General features: G+C 55.5%; 2 protein-coding genes across 8 annotated transcripts in view; one reads left to right on the forward strand and one right to left on the reverse strand.

The window, feature by feature from the left end:
• SAMD14 (sterile alpha motif domain containing 14) lies at positions 1–18,099 on the forward strand. 4 transcript variants are annotated; one of them, XM_074019358.1, is made up of 10 exons: positions 1–539; positions 4,422–4,476; positions 11,040–11,206; positions 11,660–12,146; positions 13,267–13,354; positions 13,453–13,527; positions 13,633–13,792; positions 15,052–15,171; positions 15,279–15,434; positions 16,382–18,099. In XM_074019358.1, the coding sequence occupies exons 2-10, from the start codon at positions 4,434–4,436 to the stop codon at positions 16,535–16,537; spliced, it is 1,452 nt and encodes a 483-aa protein (XP_073875459.1). In that variant the 5' UTR covers positions 1–539; positions 4,422–4,433; the 3' UTR covers positions 16,538–18,099. The 4 variants fall into 4 exon arrangements, with proteins under 4 accessions (XP_073875459.1, XP_065387424.1, XP_073875458.1 ...); XM_065531352.2 differs by having other exon boundaries at positions 11,660–11,948; XM_074019357.1 differs by lacking the exon at positions 4,422–4,476.
• The window catches only part of PDK2 (pyruvate dehydrogenase kinase 2), a 16,233-nt gene continuing 11,919 nt past the window's right edge, over positions 18,050–22,363 (reverse strand). For all 4 annotated transcript variants that reach the window (XM_065531354.2, XM_005583649.5, XM_045374986.3 and 1 more), the window contains exons 6-11: positions 22,249–22,326; positions 21,166–21,242; positions 20,981–21,079; positions 20,680–20,787; positions 20,001–20,114; positions 18,050–19,442 (exon numbers count right to left, since the gene is read on the reverse strand). In XM_065531354.2, the coding sequence (XP_065387426.1) occupies positions 19,302–19,442; positions 20,001–20,114; positions 20,680–20,787; positions 20,981–21,079; positions 21,166–21,242; positions 22,249–22,326 (617 nt within the window). In that variant the 3' untranslated portion in view covers positions 18,050–19,301. The remainder of the gene's footprint in view (positions 19,443–20,000; positions 20,115–20,679; positions 20,788–20,980; positions 21,080–21,165; positions 21,243–22,248; positions 22,327–22,363) is intronic.

The following is a 22,363-nucleotide window of genomic DNA, read 5'->3' on the forward strand; positions in this document are numbered from 1 at the left end:
GCTCTTTGTCTCCTGGGCTCCCGGCTTCCCCGCCACACGCCCCCCCGCCCCCCGACGCCCCTTCCCCGGGGACCCCCGCGGACCCCGGCCGACGCGACGCGGCGCGAATCGGCCCTGCCAGGCGAGGGCCCCGCGTCCGGCCAGGCCTGGCGGGCGGCGGGGGCGGGGAGGGAGGTGGCGCTCGCTCTTCGCTCTTCTCTCTCTCTCTCTGTCACACACACACACACGCGCACACGCACGCACACACACACGGAGCATCCTCCCGTCAGGTCTCCTGGTCCGGCCCCGCCCGCGCCTCCTGCTTCCAGCGAAACTGCTCCCTCTCCCCACATCCCCCGCCCTCCATTCACCCCCGGCTTCGGGACCCTTCCTGCCGACCTCACCCCCACCCCCGGGATGGAGCGGCTCGAGCCCGCCCGGAGCCCCCCGCGGCCGGGGTGACGGTCCCCCCACCCCTCTCCTGCCCGGCCCCCGCCTCGAGCACCATGGGCCTGAGGGGTTCCAGGGGCGCCAGACGCTGAAGATGACCGATGCCGGAGGTGAGGGGCCGGGCGCCCTAGGGTGGACCGGGAACTGGGGCTGGGGCCACTTGGGCCCGCGGTGGGACCCTGAGTGGGGTTGGGCAGGGCCAAGGGACAAGGGCCTTTCTTCCCCATCCCTAGGGGGACCGCACGGGGCTGGGGTGCCGGGCTGTCAGGGGAGGGGGCGGAGATAGGATTTATGGCCCTAATCCCCTCCCTCCCGCCCGACGCCCGGAGAAATTAATAAAAAGCTGGTGTGGGGGGAGGGGGAGAGGGTTTAACTCTTTCTTGCCCGGCGGGGAGTTGTGCTGATGGATTGGAGAGAAACTAGCCACCGGGCTCTGACGGGGGAGAAGGGCTCTGGGAGTGGAGTAGATGCCCTATCCCCAACCTCACCCCATCTCCAACAGTGCTTTGAGGGGGTCCCCGACTCCTGAGGACTACCCCAAGCCTGAAGCCGGTGGACGGCCGGCGATATGGGAAGGCGGGACCACCTCTCCGGCTCCACAACTGCCTCCCCGACCACCAGTCTCCTTTCCCATCCACCTCTTCCCGGCCTCTCCCAGTTGCACTTCTCTCTGTGGCTTTCTCCTCTTTAGGGGCCCTCTCCTCTCGCCTGCCCGAAGGGCTTCTCCCTTCTCTCCCACCCTCGGGCGTCACTCAGGGCGGCGGAATCCCTTATCCCCAGTGCCGCTCCCCCTGGCCCCACTCTTGGTGTGATCTCTTTCTTCTCAGCAGCCCTGTGGACTCTCCGCCAGTCTGTGTGTCTGTCTCTGCTTCTTCCTACTCCTCACTTCCTTCCGCTCCCGCTCCCTCCCCAGGAATTGTGCGCCCTTTCTTTCTTTCTCCTTCCCCTGAGTCCCAAGAGGCTGTGAGCTCACCTGCCTCCCTTTCTCTCAGAAAAGGGTCAAAGGTCATTGGTGCTCCTTCTCCGGGATTGGAAGCCTTGGGGGGAAGGGTATCCAGAGGAACCGGTTCATTCCCACCCCTGTGCAGTTACCTGGTTGAATGTGTGTGTGAGTGTGCGGGGTGTGTGTGAGCATGAGAGTGGGGGCGGGGTTTGGTGTCTAATTTTTCTAGGCTCAGTTTTGGAAGGAGAAGGTTGGGTGGGAGGGGTCTGGTGACCCCCGGGAGACAATGTAGGGAGAGTCCCCGCACACACCCCAGGAAGTTAGTTGTTGAAGGGAAGAAAAGAGAGCAGTTGTGCTGAATCAGGCTGGACCGAGAGTGACTTTGAGCAGGAAACCCCAATCCAGCCCAGAGGGTGCCTGAAAGAGGAGGCCTCCAGCCAGTAGAGGATCTCGACCCTGGACTGGGCTCTTGAATAAAGAACACAGGATCTTCATTCTCAGAGGCTGAGAGGAGACAACACTACTGCCCTCAGAGAGCCTCCATTCTGATGGGAGAGGCAGTTCCTGTCTTCAGAGTCCCTAGTCTGACGGGACTAGTCTGACCCTCTCTTCTCTAAGCACCCATCTGATTGGTGGGGGGGAGATAAGACCTATTTAAGGAATCAATGAAGTATGAAGAATTCCCCATTTCCCAGTAGTTGGAGAAGGGTGGATTTAGAAATTATGCAGACAAATGAGAGGGAAGGCTACCTAGGACAGCTTCCTGCAGGAGGTGGCAGCTGGGTCCTAGCCAGATAAGGCTTTGTGGGTTGAATGAGGAAATGTGGTTAATTCTTAGGGTCAGCCTCCCTTCCCATCTGGCCTGTCAGGACAGGAAGAAATGTTCTAGATCTTTGCTAGTAGCCCCCGGAGTTCAAGAATGGCAGGAGCGTTCTTGGAGGGTCTACTTCCCTGATGACCCCTTCCTACAGCTCATTTTCTGCTTTCAGCCCCAGGCATTTATGGAATCTGGAGGTGGTTTTGTTTTTTTGGTTTTTTTGAGATGGAGCTTCGCTCTTGTTGCCCAGGCTGGAGTGCAATGGCACCATCTCGGCTCACTGCAACCTCCGCCTCCTGGCTTCATGCCATTCTCCAGCCTCAGTCTCCCTAGTAGCTGGGATTACAGGCATGTGCCACCACACCCGGCTACTTACTTATTTTTGGGATGAGGGTTTCACAATGTTGCCCAGGCTGGTCTAGAATTCCTGGGCTCAAGTGATCCTCCCACTTCAGCCTCCTGAGTAGCTAGGATTATAAGCATGCATCAGCTTTGCCTAGCTTTAGTTCTTCCTCTCATCTCCTGTTTCTCAGTTTTCACATCTGTAAAGTGGGGATATGTATCTGTAAAGTGGGGATATGAAAATTCCTGGGCCTGGCGCGGTGGCTCAAACCTGTAATCCCAGCACTTTGGGAGGCCAAGGCGGGCGGATCATGAGGTCAGGAGATCGAGACTATCCTGGCTAACATGGTAAAACCCTGTCTCTACTAAAATACAAAAAAATTAGCCAGGCATGGTGGTGGGCGCCTGTAGTCCCAGCTACTCGGGAGGCTGAGGCAGGAGAATGGCATGAACCCGTGAGGCAGAGCTTGCAGTAAGCCAAGATAGCACCACTACACCCCAGCCTGGGCGACAGAGCAAGACAATGTCTTAAAAAAAAAGAAAAAAAAAAATTCCCAAGGCTGGCCACAGTAAAGGTAGATGATGTCTATGTAATAATGGAAAAGAAGAGTTGGAAAAGACCCCAGCAGGCGGGTGGCCTAGCCTTCCTACATCTGACACATGCATGATCTAGCTCAGTGTCTTGCCATTCTCCTGGGGACCTGAGTGTTAGACGTAATTGGAGGTCAAGTCTCAGCCATGCAGCGTCCCCTTGCCTTAAACCATCAGTGGCCCCTGAGCTTCCTCACTCTCCCCCGATTCAGTATTCCCTGACCAGTGGGCTCCCTAGGGCTACTGGAATCCTACATCTGCTTGAAAGTCTATTCAAATGGTTTCAGCTACATATATCCTTCCCTATCTGCCCTCCCTTCTTGCTTCCCACCAAAAAACCTTGAACCAAAAAAAAAAAAAAAAAGAAAACCCTACCCATTCACACTTCTTCCCAGAACATAGTTGCATCATAGAGGTTTGGCTGTCCATTGTGTGCTGTGTGTACTCCTCATACCCTCCTACATCTGTGAGTCTGTCAAGAACTGTGAGAACTATGTCTGGAACAGTGGCCCTGCTGATGGTGCCAGCTTCCTGAACAGCTCATGTTCAGAAAGGCAGGTGGTGAGGGCACCAGTGATGGGGGTGTAGGGAAGAGGGAGGCAGGATTGGAAAAGAGATGGAGAATTTATGGATGCAAAGATAGGTGGATGGACAGACGGCAGCAGATGTTGGGTGCATGGGAGCAGATGTTGGATGGTTGGATGGGTAGATAGATGGGTGAGTGAATGGATGATGAGTAAGCAAGTAGGTGGATGAGTGCATAGGTGGGTAGACGGATGGGAGAACCTGGGTCCTGGTTCTGATTTTGCCATTAACTTGCTATGTGATCTTGGGCCAGTCACTCCCCCTTCTGTTTCTTCATTTGTAACATGAGAGGATTGGATTTAATAATCTCCATGACTTCTCCCAGATTTGATTGGACAGTTGATGACTGAAAGCTTTTAGGGGATGCTAATGATGCGAAGGCCCAAGACAGTGAAGGGGAGAAGTTCAGTGACCCACGTGAAGGCACACAGCAAATCAGTGGACCAGGACACCAGGAACACAGGGCTCAGCTTGTGTCTGTGCCTTGGATTTACATCTGCCCCCACCCTCCTACTAAACCTCCTGCCCCAGCGCCCATGATGTGGGTTATGATTCCAATGACTTCTCTTCCAGGGGCTAAAAGAAGGGTTCTAAGGTAAGGGGAGGAGCCAACAGGCCTGGAGCAGGTAGCCTTCGACATCTCTCCTGCCTCGGCCAGCCTGAATCTCTTACCCAGGCTCTCTTTTTCTTTCTCTCCCCTCTTGTCCTCCCCAGCTGTCTTGAGTCATGGCTTCTTCAAAGCTCCGAGAACCCGTGGATGAGGTTTTTGGTAAGTTCTGTGTGGCTCTATCTCTAGTCAATAGACACAGCCATAGAGTACTTCCTTCCTGGGCCACCAGGCATTGAGGGGGATAGGGCGCTTCTTTTTTAACTTCAGAGAGTGTGTGTGTGTGTGTGTGTGTGTGTGTGTGTGTGTGTGTATGTATTGTGGCCTGACCCTTTGTCACCGCTATCTTAGTGGACACACCAGGTATAATAAGTGTCCCCATTTATTAAGTGCTTATCTTATGCCAGATACTAGGTTAAGCACCCCCATCTCACATGCAATGTATTCGTTAACCCTTACAATAATGCTTAGAAGTAAGCCCAGTTTACAGACCAGGAGTGTAGGGTACAGAGGGCTGAAGTCACTTGCTTTCAAGATCACATATCTAGTTAGTGGCAGGGCTGGGAATAGAACCCCAAACTGCCAGACTTCCTGCTCTTAGTGACTATCTTATACACCTGTAAACTCCAGCCCAAATGACACACGTTTTCCAAGTCACATAAATAAGTGCAAGGGACCTCACCCTGCTTGTATGTGTGCTGAAATCAAATGTATAACACACACAGCCTCAATACCCCCAGGCTGGCCCCCTCATGCTGGCCTGCACGCCCACGTCCTCAGTACACACTGGGGTGCATGCACACACCACGGTACCATCATTTACCCCCTGCAGTCTTCTCTTGTGTGGACTGGAGAAAGAGACCACCCCAGCTGGGCAGAGTTCCCAGCATGCACTGGGGCGGAAAGCCGGTTTCCCAGCGGGATTCGGGTGGAGGAGTCAGGAGGAGTCGTTGAGCAAAGGAACTTGGAGGAATAAGGGAGAGGGGGAGAGTGGCCTGCTCCTCGAGGGGCTCTTATGCCAGAGGGTCCCCAGCTCCTCCCCTGCTTTCCTTCTCCCCATCTCTCCCTTCTTCCCTCTCTCCCCTGGCCATGCCAGGAACTGCTGCTTCCCATCCCAGTCTCCTCCAGCTCCCCTAGCCTTGAACTGCCTTCCTACTCAGGCCAGACTTAAGCCTAGGCCTGACAGAAATGAGCTCTCCCTTCCCTGGGCTTTTCTGCCCCTATTCCCCCACCTCCCTACCCTCTAACATGCAACCCCTGCCTGTTTTCCTCACTGCTGAGGTAGCTGGGTCCTCACTGCTTCCTGACCTGAAAGGCCATTAAATATTTATGAATTCCCACTGCCCAGGGCTGGGAGGAGGAGGAAGAGGGAGAGAGATTGGGGAGAAGGATAGGGAAGGAGGGTAGGAGCAGAGAAGAGGGAAGAGATAGAAGCTGGAGGGAGAGCCTCGTAGAGCAGAGGACCCAGGACAGGCTGGCCCCACCTTGTCTCAAAACCACCAAGCCCCTTAGGAGTCCCCTGGCTCCCCAGCCCCTCCAAGGTAAGATGGCCATGGTGCTGATATGGCCCAGAGTCAGGAGCAAGGGGCCCCTCTCCCTGTTTTGAGTTGGTTAGGCACCAGCTAGGTGCCAGAAGGGTAGAGGATGCCAGACCACTGGCCTGGGAGCCACTCTCCTTAACTCCCTCTGTCCCCTTGGCCAAACATGTCCTCCTATCCTACGTGAGCCTCAGTTTTCCCATCCATACAACGAGAGGTTAGACTCAAAATTCCTTCCCATCTCTGCTTCAGAGAGGGTGTTAATGCTTACTAACAGAGCTAGACCGCCTGTCTGTAACCCTGGTGGGCTCCTCACCAGCTTTCTGCCCTCGGGCAAATTAAGGTTGCCCTGGGAATTCCTGGAGTCCCTTCCTTGTAGGGCTGTGGGGAGGCTCCAATGAGCTAGTAATTGAGTAATTGTAAAGCACTTAGAACAGTGCCTAGCACAGTAAGAGCTCAATAAGGATTAGCTCTTATTTTTCTGTGGTTCAGCCTTCAATCCTTGCTGCTGCTTCCAGGCAGTGCCTGGAGATTCTGTCAGGGGCTGGGAACAGAGGGCTCCCTCCGCCAGTACAGCCCCAGGGACTGGAAACACCAGCAGGTTGCCCCCTGGACAACTGCAATCTCCTCTTGGAGGTGTCCACCCTCCCCCAGACCCTTCCTGTCCCCTTGCAGGCTGTGCTGGCCCCCTCGCTGCTCCCCAGATGCTCCAAGCCCAAGGCTGCACCATTCCCTCTCCTTAGAAAGCTCTTTTTATTCCTTCTACAACCTCAGCTCTTTATAGCAGACCTCAGTCTGGCTGCCACATTTAAGGTAGTAGCCTCCCAGTCTCCCCCTGTCTTTTCATTCGACAAATATTTATAGAGCTCCTAATATGCATCAGGCTCTGTCCTTGGCTCTGGGGAGACAGCAACAAACAAGCCAGACAAAATCGCTATCCTCATGGAGCTCAAATTTTCCTGCAGGGGCAAGTAGGGGGACAGATGATCAAAGCACACATAAATAAACAAGGATCATACTAGATGGTGGGAAGTGCTGGGCAGAGGATTGAAATGTGGACGTGATGGGATGTGGGCATGGGCGTGGAGGTGACCTTCATCAGCACCCGTGTGTGTCTGGAGTCCATCTTTGCCAAAGCATGCACTGGTCCATGGAAGTGTGACTTTGCTTCAACACTTCCTGAGCACCTGCTCCTTGTCAGGAGCCGCACCAGGCTCTCACGATACACAGTGGACAGGGAAGGGTTTCACCCTCTGCAGGTTGCAGGCCAGCATGAGGAGACAGTCATTGGCGACCATATCCCGACCATATCGTGACCATATGGTAGTGTGGTGCGGCTGCCAGACGGTGCTGTGTCAGAGTTGATTAGCCAGACAGAGAAGGGCTGGAGAGAGATGGAGCACAGAGATGGAGGTGGGAAGCGAAGCAGGGGCAGGTACACATATAGGTATCAGTATAAGCAATTCAGTTGATTCCACAGACGCCATCACCAGCGAGCGCCTGTTGAGCTCGTACTAAGCATAGCATTATGGCGAAGCACTGTATGTGGATTATTTTATCTGATGCTCACAACCACCCTATAAGGAAGATAGTGCTAGTATAATCCCATTTTACACATGAGAAAGCTAACACCTAAAAGGAAGTAACTTGCCCAGAGTCACCCAACTGGCAAGTGATAGAACTGGCTTCAGCCTGGCCATCTGGCTCCAAGGCCAGTGCTCTTAGCCATAGTCATATAAGAGGAGGAATCTGTGGGGAACACAGAAAGGGTGAGCTGGGCCCCTCAGGCCTTGAATAGATGGCTGAGTAGCATGGACTTTATATAGTTAGCTTTGGGACCCCTTCTGCGAGAGTTTCAAAAGCAGGAGAGTATGGGACATGGTCAGAAATATGCTTCAGGCCTGGCGTGGTGGCTCACACTTGTAATCTCAGCACTTTGGGGGGCCAAGGTGGGCAGATCACTTGAGGCCAGGAGTTCAGGACCAGCCTGGCCAATGTGGCGAAATCCCACCTCTACTAAAAATACAAAAGTTAGCCAGGCGTGGTGGCACACACCTGTAGTCCCAGCTACTCGGGAGGCTGAGTCAGGAAAATCGCTTGAGCCTGGGAGGTAGAGGTTGCAGTGAACTAAGATCATGACACTGCAGTCCAGCCTGGGTGACAGAGTGAGATTCTGTCAAAGGAAGAAAGGAAGGGGAGGGGAGGGGAGGGGAGGGAAAAAGAAATGTGCTTCAGAAAGTTTCTTCTAGTCACATGGAAGGTACAAGGAGGAGCCAGACCGGAGGCAGGGAGCGAAGGGAGAGTCGTATGTTTTGGGGTGGCAGGGGGTGGCAGGTGGGGGCAATTTCCCCTCTACTCAGGTGAAGGCCTGAGCTAAGGCAGTTCAGTCCAGAGGGAGAGGAGAGCCCAGGTTCCATGGGTGTGAGGAGGCCAATCAACAGAACTTTTTTCTTTCATTAAAAGGGTGTGCTAAGCACCTACTGTGTGCCAGGCACTGTTCTCTGCCTGTGGTAGAGCAGTGAACAAAACAGAAACCTGTCCTCATGGAGCTGACATTCTAATGGGTGGAGAGAGACATTAAATGATACAAGCAAAATATATAGCATGCCAGAGAATGAGAAATGATATAGGAAAAAAAGGAGTGGGGTTTTGGAGTAGGGGGGCTATTATAAGTTGGGTGGTCACGGAAGGCCTCAGTGAGAGAAAGCATTTAAGTAAAGACTTGAAGGAAGTGAGGGAGAGAACCGTGCACAAATCTGTGGAAAGAGCCTTGCAGAAAAAGGGCAGAGGAGGTGCAAAGGCCCTGCAGTGCAGGCTGGCTTGTGTGAGGACGAGCCAGGTGGCCAGGGTGGCTGGAGTGGAGGGACAGGAGTAGTGCTCAGAGAGGCAAGGGAGCATAGGCTGACTCTGGAAGGCCACTGGGAGAACTTTGGCTCTTAATCTGCATGAGATAGAAGTCACTGGAGGGTTCTGAGCAGGGGAGTGATATAAACTGACATGTTTGATCAGGATCACTCTGGCTGCTGTGTTGAAAATAGACTGTAGATGGGAAAGGGAGGTGGAAGGAAGACCAGCTAGGAGGCTGTTTGTAATAATCCAGGCTAAAAGATGATGGCAGTTTAGACCCTCTGGTCTAAGAGACTGTGAGTTCTCCCTCTCACTTCCCTCCCTTTCCTCCTATCCTCTTCCCTCCTTTTTTTTCCTCTCCTCTCCCTTCCTCTGCTCTTCTCCCTTTCTCTTCATATATACACATATATAGGAGTATGTGTATACATTTGCACAAACAATAATTTATTATGGAAAATCTCACACAGATTCAAAATTAGAGATTACAGCAGAGTGTACTCTATCAAGCACTCAAGAACTCACCACCCAGCCTCAACAATACCTAGTCACAGCCAGTCTCGTTTCATATCTATTCCATCCACACCCTCCCCCTATTGCCCTGGATTATATGGAACCTAGTCCAAAACATCATATCCCTTCACCATAAATATTTCAATATGTCTAGCTATCTTTTGAAAGTAGAGCTAACAGGAATTGTGGATGAATCAGTTTGTAGGATGGTAGGGAAAGCAGTGAAGAATGACTCCAGGGGTTCAGCTGAGCAACTAGAAGCATGGAGCTACTGTTCACCAAGACTGGGAGGAGCAGCTCTGGGGCGCAGAGATCAGGAGGTTGCAGCACATGTAGGCTGAAGACCCCTGGTGGACATCAAAGTGGAGGTGTCAACTAGACAGTTAGACACATGAATTACCAACTGGGTCTGGGGCTGAGAGAGAAGGGTAGCTTAGGGCTGTCTGACTTGGGCAACTTGGGTGGACAAGGGGGCTTTTTACTGAGTCAAGGAAGAGAGGAGAAGCTGGTTTGAGGTTACATGATCGGTTCATTTTGATGAGTTGAGCTTGAGATGCCTTGGGCCTTTTGACATGGTAACTTCCCTGGCAGGTGCCTGAGTGCCCATGCTTGGAATTCAGGGGAGGGGGTCAAGGCTGGAAATAGAAATAGGTGGTAGTTAAGTCAGGAGAGCAACTGGGGTGGCTTAGGGGTTGTCTACAGACAGGAAAGAGGATCAGACAAGGCCAGGTGGGTATGGGTGACGGAATAGAGCCCCTGAGATCATGGTGGGTGGAGTAGGGAGGAAAGGTCTTGACCCATCTTGAAGCCTGGGAAGACTCTTTCTGTTTGGAGACCCCAGTGCCAAGCTCAGGACTCGTACAGCATGAGGGCTTCATTCCGAGGTACAGCACATGACAAGCGGAGCTATGAGCAATAAGGACTTTTATGCTGGACCCATTGGGTCTGCCTACTCTTCCTCCGTGTCCTTGTGCAAGACCTAGCACTGGGTCACAGACCCAGGGCAGGAGAGAAATTTCAGGGGACGATGGGACTTTTTCCTTCCTGCCACTGCCACTGGATTCTGGGGGTGTCTCTTTGCTCCACTCCAACTGCAAGCCCTCTAGATGCTCAGCAGTGCTATCTCTGAGTGAGACCCTGTCATGGCACAGCAAGTCAGTGTCCCCAGTAGGGCCAGTCTCTAGAACCAGACTAGGCAGGCTCAAATCCTGGACCATTGCTAGCTGGTGGCTTTAGTCAAGTGACTTAAGTTTTAGTTTGTTCAGCTGTAAAGTGTGCACAGTAACTGTCCCAACCCCACCAGGTTGAGTGAGAGATGATGTATGTACACTGTCTGATGTGTAGTAAGTGCTTCTTAAATGGTAGCCATTATTTCCATCGTCTCTCCAGCCTCATCACCCAACCTTTCTCTCCACAAAGCTACCCTCCAGCTGTCCCTGGAGGTACCACCCTTGTTTCCCTACTTCCTAGCATTGCATATACCTGTTTTTCCCACCTCATCTCTTACAAACTCCTACCCAGACCTTAAAACCCAGCTTTGGTGTTTCCTCCTCTGATGTATCCAAACAGGGCTGCCATTCCTCCGTGTCTACGTGAGGGTTCATCACACCGTGCTGTATTTTAGTGCTGGCATGTCTGCTTCCCCTGAACACTCACCCACTCCCACCTGAGACGGGGAGACACCCTGTTTTTCATCTGTCTGTACTCCCAGCACTCAAGAACACGGGTTGAATGCCTGGGGTGTGGGTGCAGGTGGCCCCTGAGGTGGGTCTCTGGGCTTGCCATCACCTCTCATGTGTCTGGTCTCTGCTCCCTTCCCCCGGTTCGCAGACCTGGACTTGGCTGTGCCAGAGACGGCCAGACTGGACAGCAGTTTACACAAGGCCCGGGCCCAACTATTGGCCAAGGGCCGGAGACACCGGCCGTCCCGCTCCAGGCTTCGAGACAGTGCCAGCTCCGCAGAGGATGGTGAAGGCTCCGACGGGCCCGGAGGCAAGGTTGGGGCGAGTTAGGAAAACACACATACACCCTCCCACCCCTCCCACTCCTCCCACCCCTGGATACTCTCCAAAGTGCTTTTCCAGGGAAACCACATCCCCAGACTTCTGACCTAGTAATGCTAACAAGTGTTAGCTGCAGTTCACTTCTGGCTCACTTAATCATTTGTAAAGAAGATATTATTAGCCCCATCTTACAGCTGAGGAAACTGAGGCCCTGAGAGGTCCAGTAGCAGTGTCACTGTAAGTGAAGGAGGGGGAATTCAGCCCCAGCCTATGTGACTCAAAGCTCCTGTTTCCCACCTCTCACTCTCCAGCCACCCCCCATGAGGAAACCCTCCCTCTAGGCCCCAGAAGGACCCTCAGGGCCCGCAGTTTACAGGGTGAAAGTCTCCCAGCTCCTTCGGGAAGGGAGGCGGAGGGTTCTCGGTTAGCGCCTGCCTCCTCGACCAGGTGACCGACAGCTGCGGGAGCCCCCTGCACCGGCTGCGCTCGCCTTTGCACTCAGGCCCGGGGTCCCCGGCCGGGGGCTCTTTCTGCCTGGATCCTCCGGGGTTGCGGCGCAGCCTGGACGAGGACGAGCCGCCGCCTTCGCCGCTCACGCGCTACCGGCCCCTGCACAACGCTACCTCGCACGAGGGCCTGGCCGCCGCCTCTTGCTCTCCGCCGCGCTCCGCGCCCTCCTCCGACAGCTCCCCGAGCTTCGTGCGCCGCCACCCGCGCGCAGAGCCGCACAGCGAAGGTGAGAGGCGGCCAGCGCTGCACCGCCTGCTGGTTGCTCCGGGGCGCAGCAGCCCTTCCGGTCCCGGCGCGCACCGCAGCCGCGGAAGGGGCAACTGGGCAGAGTGGCTGAGGGAGGTGGAGAGTGAACGCCGCGGCTCGCCCATTCTTTACCGAACGCATACTAAGTGCCAGACCCTGTGGGCTCTGGGACAGCCAGGTGAGCAAACACATGCAGCCTTTATCATCATAGTAGTTTAGTGGAGAAACAATCGAGTCAGGCCTGGCTGGTGGCTCACGCCTGTAATCCCAGCACCTTGGGAGGCTGAGATGGGAGGATCGCTTGAGCCCAGGAGTTTGAGACCAGCCTGGGCAACACAGCGAGACCGTCTCCAGAAAAAAATTACAAAATTAGCCCCGCGTGGTGTGCACCTGTAGAACCAGCTACTTGGGAGGCTGAGGTGGGAGGATAGCTTGAACCCGGGAGTTCTGAGCTGCAGTGAGCTATGATCACTCCTTGCCTCAAAAACAAAACAAAACAAAAACCCAATCAAATCATCCCCTAACTAAATGTCTAGCTACAAACTATAACAAGTGCTATTTGGGAAATGTGTGTGGCAGCGTGGCAGGAGAGCATACACCAGGATGCCTGGCCTGTCTGGAAACATCCTGGAAATGACATTTGAGCCAAGATCGGAAGGCTGTTTAGATGGCCAGGACAGGCCGGGTGTGGTGGCTCACGCTTGTAATCCCAGCACTTTGGGAGGCCGAGGCTGGTGGATCACCTGAGGTCAGGAGTTTGAGATTGAGACCAGCCTGGACAACATGATGAAACCCTGTCTCAACTAAAAATACAAAAAATTAACTGGGCGTGGTGGCGAGCACCTGTAATCCCAGCTACTCAGGAGGCTGAGGCAGGAGAATTGCTTGATCCAGGAGGTGGAGATTACAGTGAGCCAAGATCACACCATTGCACTCCAGCCTGGGCAACAAGAGCAAAACTCCGTCTCAAAAAAAAAAAAAAAAAAAAAAAAGTTGGCTAGGATAAAATTGAGTAGTAGTGGTTCCTACCTTTTTGGAACATTTTATAGCTTGTAAAAGGCTGTCATAAGCATCCTGTTAGGTCCCATGAAGTAGGTGAATGTTATTATCCCCATATTTAAAATGGAGGAAACTCAGAGAGATAAAGTGGCTTGTCCTAGGACACCCAGCTAGTGAAGGTCACCAGAGCCAGGCTGCCTAATTCCAAGTCAAGAGAATTTCTATCAGCGCACACTGGCAGCCGAAGGAGGCAGGCAGGGCAGCAGACAGGCAATTTCCTTCCTTCTCTCCCTGGAAAGATGACAGCCATGACGCCAGTCCTCCCGAGCCCGCCAGCCCCACCATCGGCCTGGATAAGAAGACCCGCCGAAAGTTCCTGGACCTGGGGTGAGTGGAGGCAGGGCTAGATCACACGGTTTGGAGCTGCTGGGGTCAGGGGTAGCACAGTGGGCAGCGCTGCTCCACTTCCTGCTTCCTCCCCACAGGGTCACCCTGCGCCGAGCATCCACAGGCAAGAGCCGGAAGGAGAAAGGCAGCAACCGCCTGTCCATGGGCAGCAGGTGAGAAGTGCCCATGGCAGCCCACCCACAGCTTCCACCCCGGCCCCCTGTGTGCCCTGGTCCTCCCCTCTGTACCCACACCCATGCTGGACACTCTCTCTGCAGGGAGTCAGTGGAGGGGTCCGGCAGGTCAGGGGTCTCCCCGTTCCTGCCTTTTTCCTGGTTCACAGACAGCGGCAAGGGCTCAGCATCCTCGGGTAGCACCACCTCCCCTGCCTGCTCCCCTAAACACGAGGGCTTCAGCCCTAAGAAGTCAGCTTCCCAGGTAAGTCCATAGCTTACTTGTCCCCAAACTGGCCCCCAGTCTCAGGTGACATGAGGGCATACTTTACCCTGGCTCAGGCTGGGATTCAGACATTCCTGGAATCGATGTGTCCATCCATGGAGCCATGCAGTGATCCGTTACTTCATGCATTCTCTGAATTCATTCATTCACTCATCCACTCTTTCATATCCTGAGGAGTTCATTCCTTGATTCAGTCACTGGTTCATGCATTCAGCAAATCACTGAACACTGATTCCCTACTGTTCCCCCAGCTGGAGACTTCCTTCATTCCTGCTAACTCTTCTGCCCGGCTCAGTTCTAACCCCACTCCTGTGTGAGGAGCTGGGCCACCTGCTTGGTAGCGTGAGGCCTGGGGGATATAGAGAAGAACAGGACCCCAGCCTAGTGGTCTGAAAATTTACAACCCTATGTGATGTGAGACCGAGTAAAAGAAGCAATGATGAGCATCTGCTTATGTTCAGAGCGCCCTCTACAGTTTACAAAGCCCCAAACGCGTTTCTGCTTTACTCTCACAAAGGCTCAGTGAAGTGGGAAGGGAAGGCACGCTCATCTCCATTGTACTGATGAGCAAAGGAAGGCCCAGAGAGAAGGGGCTTGCCCACAGACTGGCACAGATGTAGGTGCCAAGCTCTAAGACCCCCAGCCCAGTATTTGTTCTATGGTTCTGTTTCTTATGTTCAGCTGGGCAGAGGAGAAAATCAGAAGCTGGGAATTTCGGGGGAGAAAGAATCCCTTCGAACCTGGAACTTCCTTCCTTCCTCCTTTTCTTTCTTCCTTCCCTTATGCTGGGCACTGGGACACCATGATGAACAAGATAAAACCCAGGCCCTCCTAGAGCTCACAGTCCAGTGAGGATAAAGACCTCTAATCAGGCACTTATTAGCTGGGGTACTAGAGCCTAAGCGGGAGGCACAGAGCAGAGATGCCTGACCCAGCCTGGGGGAATCCCGGTGGGCTGCCTGTAGGAAGTGACACCTTGCCTGAGACCGCCTCCATTCCTACTAACCTGGCTTGGTTCTAACCTCATGTGCTCCAGATGGCTGCCTGCTCTCCTGGAAGCTTTAGGTCCTGATGCCCGACATGAGTTATCATGTCCTGTGTGCGGGCCCAGCTCCTGGCTCATGCACAGGGGCACTGAGCAACTCCTGGTGCCTAGTCCAGGACTTCGGCTCCACCCAGATAGGGATGGTGGGTTGGGGGTGAACTCTCCTCAGTGGCATGCACCCTCTTCTGTCTAGGAATCCACCCTGAGTGATGACTCCACGCCCCCCAGCAGCAGCCCCAAGATTCCCAGTGGGCCCCGGCAGGAGGTCAAATGTTCTTACCCCTACCACACGCTGTCTCAGTCTTCAGATGAGGTGAGCAAGGCTGGCCCAGGGTACCCACAGAGTCCTGACCTCTGACTCTGCAAGGTGCTCAGGTCACAAGCCAAGCCTCCCCCTCACTGTCCTTGGTCTCTGCCCAGTTCCTGGATGAACCCCTCCCCCCTGTCCACCATTGGACCAGCCAGCAGGTGGGCCAGTGGCTGCAGAGCCTCAACCTGGAACAGTATGCTGCCGAGTTTGCTGCACGGCAGGTAGACGGGCCACAGCTGCTGCAGTTGGATGGAAGCAAACTAAAGGTGGGTCAGAGCGGAAGGGCCATGACCCAGCCCAGTTACTTGAGGTGACTTTCAAGGATTGGAAGTCCTTGTCCTGACCTTTGACCCTCAGCCCAGGAGACTCATCTCCATTGTACTGATGAGCAAAGGAAGGCCCAGAGAGAAGGGGCTTGCCCACAGACTGGCACAGATGTGGGCAAGCCCCTTCCATCTGTGGCCACTACCCTGACCTCTGACCTCTAGGCAAGGTCCTTGGTCTAATCTTTTGTGTTGTAGCATGAATCCCTAGTTTGACTTGAAACTCTAGTCCATGACTTCAGTGTGACCTTCAAGCTCCAGTCCTGGTCTCCAGGCTGACCTTGCTCTCTAGGATGACCCTTGATGCATATGAGTTTCCTGGTGTCATGGGAAGCCACATGTCTCCCCCTGGTCAGCTTGGTCTGATTCCGTCTCAGAGGCTGGTGGTAATGGTGGGCAGAGGGAGGATGTAGGGAGGGGGTGGGTGGTCTCTGACCTCTAAGCTGGGAGGTTCCCAGCCTGTCTCCTGCTCTCTGCTGAATTGCTTGGGGGCAGGGATGGTGAAAAGAGCCCCCAGGAAGTCTCTGGAAGTGAGGAGGGTCCTTGGGCACTGACTAACTGTGTGACCTTTGGCAAGTGACTCCCCATCTCTGGGCCTCAGGAGGTTGGGCAGGGCCAGGCCAAGGCTGAAATCCTGAGTGGAGGTATAGTAGGGGAGGAGGAGGAAGCGCCTAATACCCTCAACCCTCATCTCTCCCAACCACACTCATTCCAAATTCTTGCTCTGGGGGTTCTGATCCACGGGCAGGTCACGGTGTAGGAGGTGGAGGCTCCATTCCAGGGAGGATTCGGAGCTCCAGAGTACACTTGGGGCAAAAGGAGCCTGGGCGTGGGGGGCCAGGACTGGGAAGGTTCTGGGACTCTCTCCCTCACCCTGGACTCTTCCCCAGAGCCTGGGGCTCAGCAACTCGCATGACCGGGCACTGGTGAAGCGCAAGTTGAAGGAGCTGGCAGCGGCGGCCGAGAAGGAGCGCAAGGCCCAGGAGAAGGCTGCACGGCAGCGGGAGAAGCTCCGGCGCCGAGAGCAGGAGGCCAAGAAGAGCTAAGGGAGGGTGCACAGGCGCTGGCGGCCGCTGGCTCAGCGGGCACAGGCCTCACCAGGGAGGCTGGGCCTGGGCGCCGCGCTTGGGCTAGCCTGGTCCCACGATCAAGGGCGGACATGCCCTCTCTTACCCTGTCACTTGGTCTAGACCCAGAGCCCCCAGAAAGGGAGACCCTAGGGAGAGGGCCTAGTAATAAATCCTATTTTGAGGACTTGTTTGGCACAGAATTCCTGGGGGAGGAGCAGATGAAGGGGAGAGGGCAGAGAGGCCAGGGCCGAGGCAAGTCTGGGAGCCTGGGTCAGGCTGTCCCACTGCCCTCAGGCCACCGTGCTGCTGGGGTAGAGGGGAGCTAGGAGGCCTGCCTGCCTGCTTGCCTGCCAGAGGCCCTGAGGCTGGGCCCCAGGGCTCAGAGCTGGGCTGGGCATTTCAGCAGAAGTAGGTGTGGGAGCTGCTCCTCTCCACTCTCCCAGGGGGCTGTGTGGTGGTAGAGCTCTGTCCTGCTCCCCTGAGAGGCCAGTGGCCGCTGCAGCAAGTTGCACTCAGGGTAGACTCCCAGCCAAACTCCTCAACAGGAGAGCAGAGAAAGCAGCCTGGGGCGAGTGCGGTCTTTGCCAGGACTCAAGAGGGGAAGATGAACACCCCCTTCTCCCACTCCCCTCCTCTGTCCTGTGGGTTCCAGGGGGCGAGATGACATCCACACAGGTCTGCCTCTCAGGGCCCATTCAAAACCTGGTCTTTGACCCATTCTCCAAGCCAGGACTCCCTTCACTTTCTGCTGCTTCCTCAGAGGGCACCTGAGCCCTCTTTGGGAGCTGAGCAAACAGGAGCTGATAGGGACAGAGGACACCACTTCCACCAGCCAAAGCCTAGGAGCTGCTGACCTGGTCAGCTGTCACCCCAGCCAGGCAGAGGGGCAAAACCTGGGGGTCCCTGGCAGCTGCGAGATTGGAAAGGTTCCTCAGCACTCCATCTGCCCCAGGCATTGTCAGGGAATCAGTGGGCTCAGAACTGGCAGGCGGTGCAAGCTCTGCTTCGCTAGGCCACACTGAGGGCTGGGGCCAGCTCCCTGGATGGGGGTGGAGTCTACCAGCAGCCTCGGGACAGCATGTGTCCTTTTTAGGAAATGTCCTTGGAGGAAGTGTCCATGTGTGGCGCTGGTCAGCAGCTAGCCCCACTTCCAGGACACTAGTCAGAGTTACCGATGGGGCCGGGGGGCTCCTGCTTGGAAACCCCTCCAGTTCCTCCCATTTGCCCAGAGCGACGGATGGCACCAATGCATGCTGGCTCCCTCATTCCTGCCCAGGGGCTGTGGCTTACAGCCAGCACCCTGTACCTGGGACTCAGTCCTTATCCCCCCTCTGCTATCTGTGCTGGGAGAGGGGCTTCGGAGGGAAACAGATATGAGGACACTGGCACCATCTGGGCCTGGTGGCAGGGCCATGGGAGGTTGGAATGCACCCACGTCCTTAAAGCCATCAGTAGCTACAGTGGGTGCCCACCTGCATGCGAAGGGGAGGCAGTTCTCAATTTATTTCAATAAACACATGATGTGCCAGTGACCAGAATTTCTGTCTGCTCCAGCTGTTGGGTTGGCCAGATTCTGCTGGGCCCTGAGTGTGGTGGGACAACAGGTCTGTCACCAGGTGCTGGGCCATCCGGCGTTCTGCACAGATGGCTTTGCCCAGTATTTTACTCACGGTCCTGAGCTGGGCCGGACGTCCCGAGTGCGTCATGTGGTGGTCACAGGGCGCTGCAGTGTGCGTGTGTACGTGCGCACGTGTGGATCCCCTCCCCCAGGGATGCAGCCAGGCCAGTCTCATTCAGTCTCCTCTTTACTGTGGGTGTGGGTGTCACTGTCACTGCCACAGCCACTGGGAGGGACACACAGCTTTAACCCCCGTGTGCTTAGGGGAAGGGTGGGGGCATTCAGGGTTATAAAACTAACTATATACACAGAGGGTCCTGGGAGAAAGCCACCCTGAGCACACGTGTCTGGGCACAGTGGGGGCTGGGGGCTGGAACTCAGGCAGGACGGACTGGGCTTGTGGAGGGGCGGATGGGCATGAGCACGTGAGGACATGCTGGGAGGGCTCGGGAGGTGGCACAGACATTGCCAAGGCTGCTGCAGGGCCTCGAGCAGCTTGGCTGGGTGGCAAGCTCTGGGTCTAACAAGGTTCCTCCACTTTAGGGTTGGGCCCTGTGAGAGCCACCCCCTCTGCCACCGACCTTAAAGTCCCGAGTGGAGAGAGAGGCTGCAGGACCAGCCTCATTCCCCACTCACGGGTGTAACCCCTTTCTTCACTCAGTCCTCAGGTCTGGAGGGCACCCAGCCTCTTCAACAGGCCAAAGCCCAGGGTGCCTCTGTGGGCTGGGAGAATAAGGCAAGCGGAGCATCCACTTGGAAGGCCTGGGCTGTGGAGGGTGCTGAGGGGGACCCAGTACCCCTGGCAGAAAAGTGACAGCCCTGGTCTCAGAGAGGAGGACTGCCATGGGGAAATGTCTCTGGGACACCCCATCAGGGTGGAGACATCCCCAACCCTCAGGCATCGCCCACAGAGATGGGGAGGCCACCGAGGGCTCTCCACGGAGATGGACTGGCACTTAGGGACCATCACAGACCTATCACCGCAGTGACTTCTATAGAGACAGAGCCTGGTCATCAGGGAGAACCCACCCCCTGCTCCCCGAGGAGGACGGTGAGGGGCACCGCGGTGGTGGGGCCCAGAGGCGGCAGTCCGTCCTCTCAGGTGCAGATGAGTGGCGGCCCTTAGCTGACGCGGTACGTGGACGTGTTCTTGGGCTCCGTGCTGGGCACACACCAGTCGCCGGCCTCCTGGATGGTCTGGTAGTGGCGCCAGGCTGACTTGTTGTAGACAGGCAGGCGCTCCACCGAGTCCGTGGACAGGGCCTGGGGAGTGCCAGGGTCAGCCCCTCCTACCTCCCTGTGCCTTGTCCACTCCTCAGCAGACCACCCCGCCCCAGCTCAGCGGCAGCCCAGCTGCCAGACATGGGGGCCTGCAAAGACCCACGAAAGGGTGGTCTCTCCTGTGTCCCCCTCCTGCCCATTCAAGAAAGCAGCTCCCTCTAAGGGAGGGAGAAGGAGAGGGAGGAGGCTGGGCTGTGTGACCCTGAGCAAGTGACCGACTCCGGGCCTCAGTCTTCTCTCCTCTGAGCTGAATGGCAAGATCTAGGGTGTCCCCTTCCTTCTGGGTCTAACAAGTCAAGGGTTCCCAGCACAGGGGTCTTAATCATAGACCACAGACTCCCCTAAATTCCCTGACAAGCTGTGCATGTCTGGGGGTTGAGGGTTCTTCAGGTTGAGGAACTGTAGCGTTGCTTGGATTCTCAGAGTCTGGGGCCAGGGAAGGATTGGGGGGGTGGAAAGGAAGGCTCGCACTGGCCAAGCCTGCCCAGGTCCCATCAGCAAACCTCTTCGCCAGCCGGGCTCTGCAGGAAGGGCCCTCACCTTGAGATAGATGACAGCGTCGGTCCCAAAGCCTTCCATGGAGAAGAGCTGCAGGTCTCCCTGGAAGTACTTGGCGTAGAGGCGGGAAATGGGGAGCCCGTAACCAAAACCAGCCTGCAGCGGGGCAGGAAGGCAGTGAGGATGAGGAGGCTGGCAGGGGCCTCCTGGAGCTGCAGGGACTGACGCAGGGAGGGAGGGGTATGGAGCTGGAGTCACACGGCGGGGGTCCCAGAGCTGGAGTGGGGAGGGGACATGCGGGAGGGGACACTGAGGCAAGAAGTGGGTGTGGGGTGAATGAGGGAATCATGAATGTGGGAGGGAGGCTTGGGCAGGGAGAGGAGCTCCGCTTAAGGGCCAGGAGGTCAGAGCGGGCCCCATGGCTCCTTTGGGTCTCAAGTTCTCTAACAGGGAGGTGCTGACAAGTTGGACAACACTTGAGAAAGGTAGAAATTGGGGGTTTGGGAGCCACAGAGAAGAGGGAAGATGGGGGAAAGGTGACAGAGAGACATCTGACACAGGTGAGATGTGTGCAGACTGGGGAGATGCGGGAGGCGCGGGGCCCAGATTCAAGACAGGTGACTGTCATAGACGGCCACACAGGAGCTGAGTGAGCAGGGGGAGTGAGGAGGAGAGAAGCCTCCCTCAGGAGGTGGGAGGGGCTGGGGTGAAGCCATCTCACCAACGGCGTCCCCCCGGTGCCAGGCTGGGGGGTGGGTGCTGTGGAGTACATGTAGCTGAAGAGTCGCTCAATCTTCCTCAGGGGAACACCCCCACCTCGGTCACTCATCTGGGAGAGAGGGGACGTGTCAGGGATTCTCTATAGCTCAGTTTCCCCACCCTGCCCGGTACCCTGACCTTCTCATGGTCTTCCCCACCTCCAAGATCTGCCCACCATGTAGGAGAAAAGGAGAGCCCGTCGCCTGGCAGGAGAGAAGCCCCCACTACTGCTCGCTGGTCCCCAAGGTCAAAGGGTCACATACCTTGATGGACAGATCTTCCTCACCCAAGGCCACCATGACCTTGATGGGTGGGAGAATGAGGCTGGACTCATGGCTTTCCACAGTCGCCCGCATGGCATTCTGTGGAGGGGCAGAGGTAAGAGAAGCATGGGAGAAGCCAGCCCTACCCACGCTCCCCGCAAAGCACCAGCTCCCAGCCTCCTCACCTTGAAGAGCTCAAAGAGCATGTGGTAGAGGTGGGAGGGGACGTAGACCATGTGAATCGGCTGTTTGGAGTTGGCTGCTGCAGGGCAAGTCAAGAACAAGGGTCAGGAAACTGTCAGGAGGTCACCGCTCAACCACCTTACCCAAAGGAGGCACCCCTCCCACAAGGTTCTAACTGAGTACATGGCTACCCAGCGAGAGACTAAATCCCCAGCCTCCCTTGAGCTGCGGTAGCCGGTGACTCATGGAAGTGATGCATTCAATTCTTGGGCCCTGCTTTCCACACCCTTGTTCTCTTCCTCCAGGCTAGAATTGAATCAGGGGTGGGGAGCCAGCCCTGACCTCCCCAGCTAGAGGCTGGCGAGAGGGAAACCTCCCTCTTAAGTAAGCCACTGGTATTGGGGTTCTAGGAAAGCAGCCAAGCTGATACACCATCTAACATGCTCCTCCTCCCCATCCCTGTTGAGTTACCCCATTTTATTTCCTTCCTGTCACTCGTCATGATCTGAGATGGTGTTTATTTACTTGTTAATTGGCTGAAGGCCCCATTTCCCAGTCTTCACAGCACCAAAAAATGTAAGCTGCATGAGAACGGTGACCATTTCTGTCTTGCTTACTCTTTCATTCATTCATTCACTCAATTTCTTATTTGCTTGAGATGAAGTCTCGCTCTGTCACCCAGGCTGGAGTGCATTGGTATGATCTCAGCTCACTGCAGTCTCAGCCTCCCGGGTTCAAGTAATTCTCCTGTCTCAGCCTCCCAAGTAGCTGGGATTATAAGCATGTGCCATCATGCCCGGCTAATTTTTGTATTTTTAGTAGAGACAGGGTTTCACCATATTGCCCAGGCTGGTCTCAAACTCCTGACCTCAAGTGACTGGCCTGCCTTGGCCTCCCAAAGTGCTGAGATTACAGATGTGAGCCACTGTGCCCCGTCCAAATATTTATCAAATGAATTAATAATACAATAATAACTCTGCTTCTCCCCTGTCTAGAAAACAGTCCATCTCCTCACTCCCCATCTCACCTTGCCCTGCTGTGTCCCCAGCCCCAAGACAGACACACACATAGCCACGCTCACTCACCATTGATCTCCTGGATCTCCAGGTCAGGCGAGGCCATGTAATACTTGTCACACAGGAGCTTAGCCATGTCGTAGGCGTCTGAGAGAAGATGGGGTCATTCAGGGCATGGGTGGCC

Source organism: Macaca fascicularis, chromosome 16, assembly GCF_037993035.2.
Source record: "Macaca fascicularis isolate 582-1 chromosome 16, T2T-MFA8v1.1".
Taxonomy (NCBI): domain Eukaryota; kingdom Metazoa; phylum Chordata; class Mammalia; order Primates; family Cercopithecidae; genus Macaca; species Macaca fascicularis.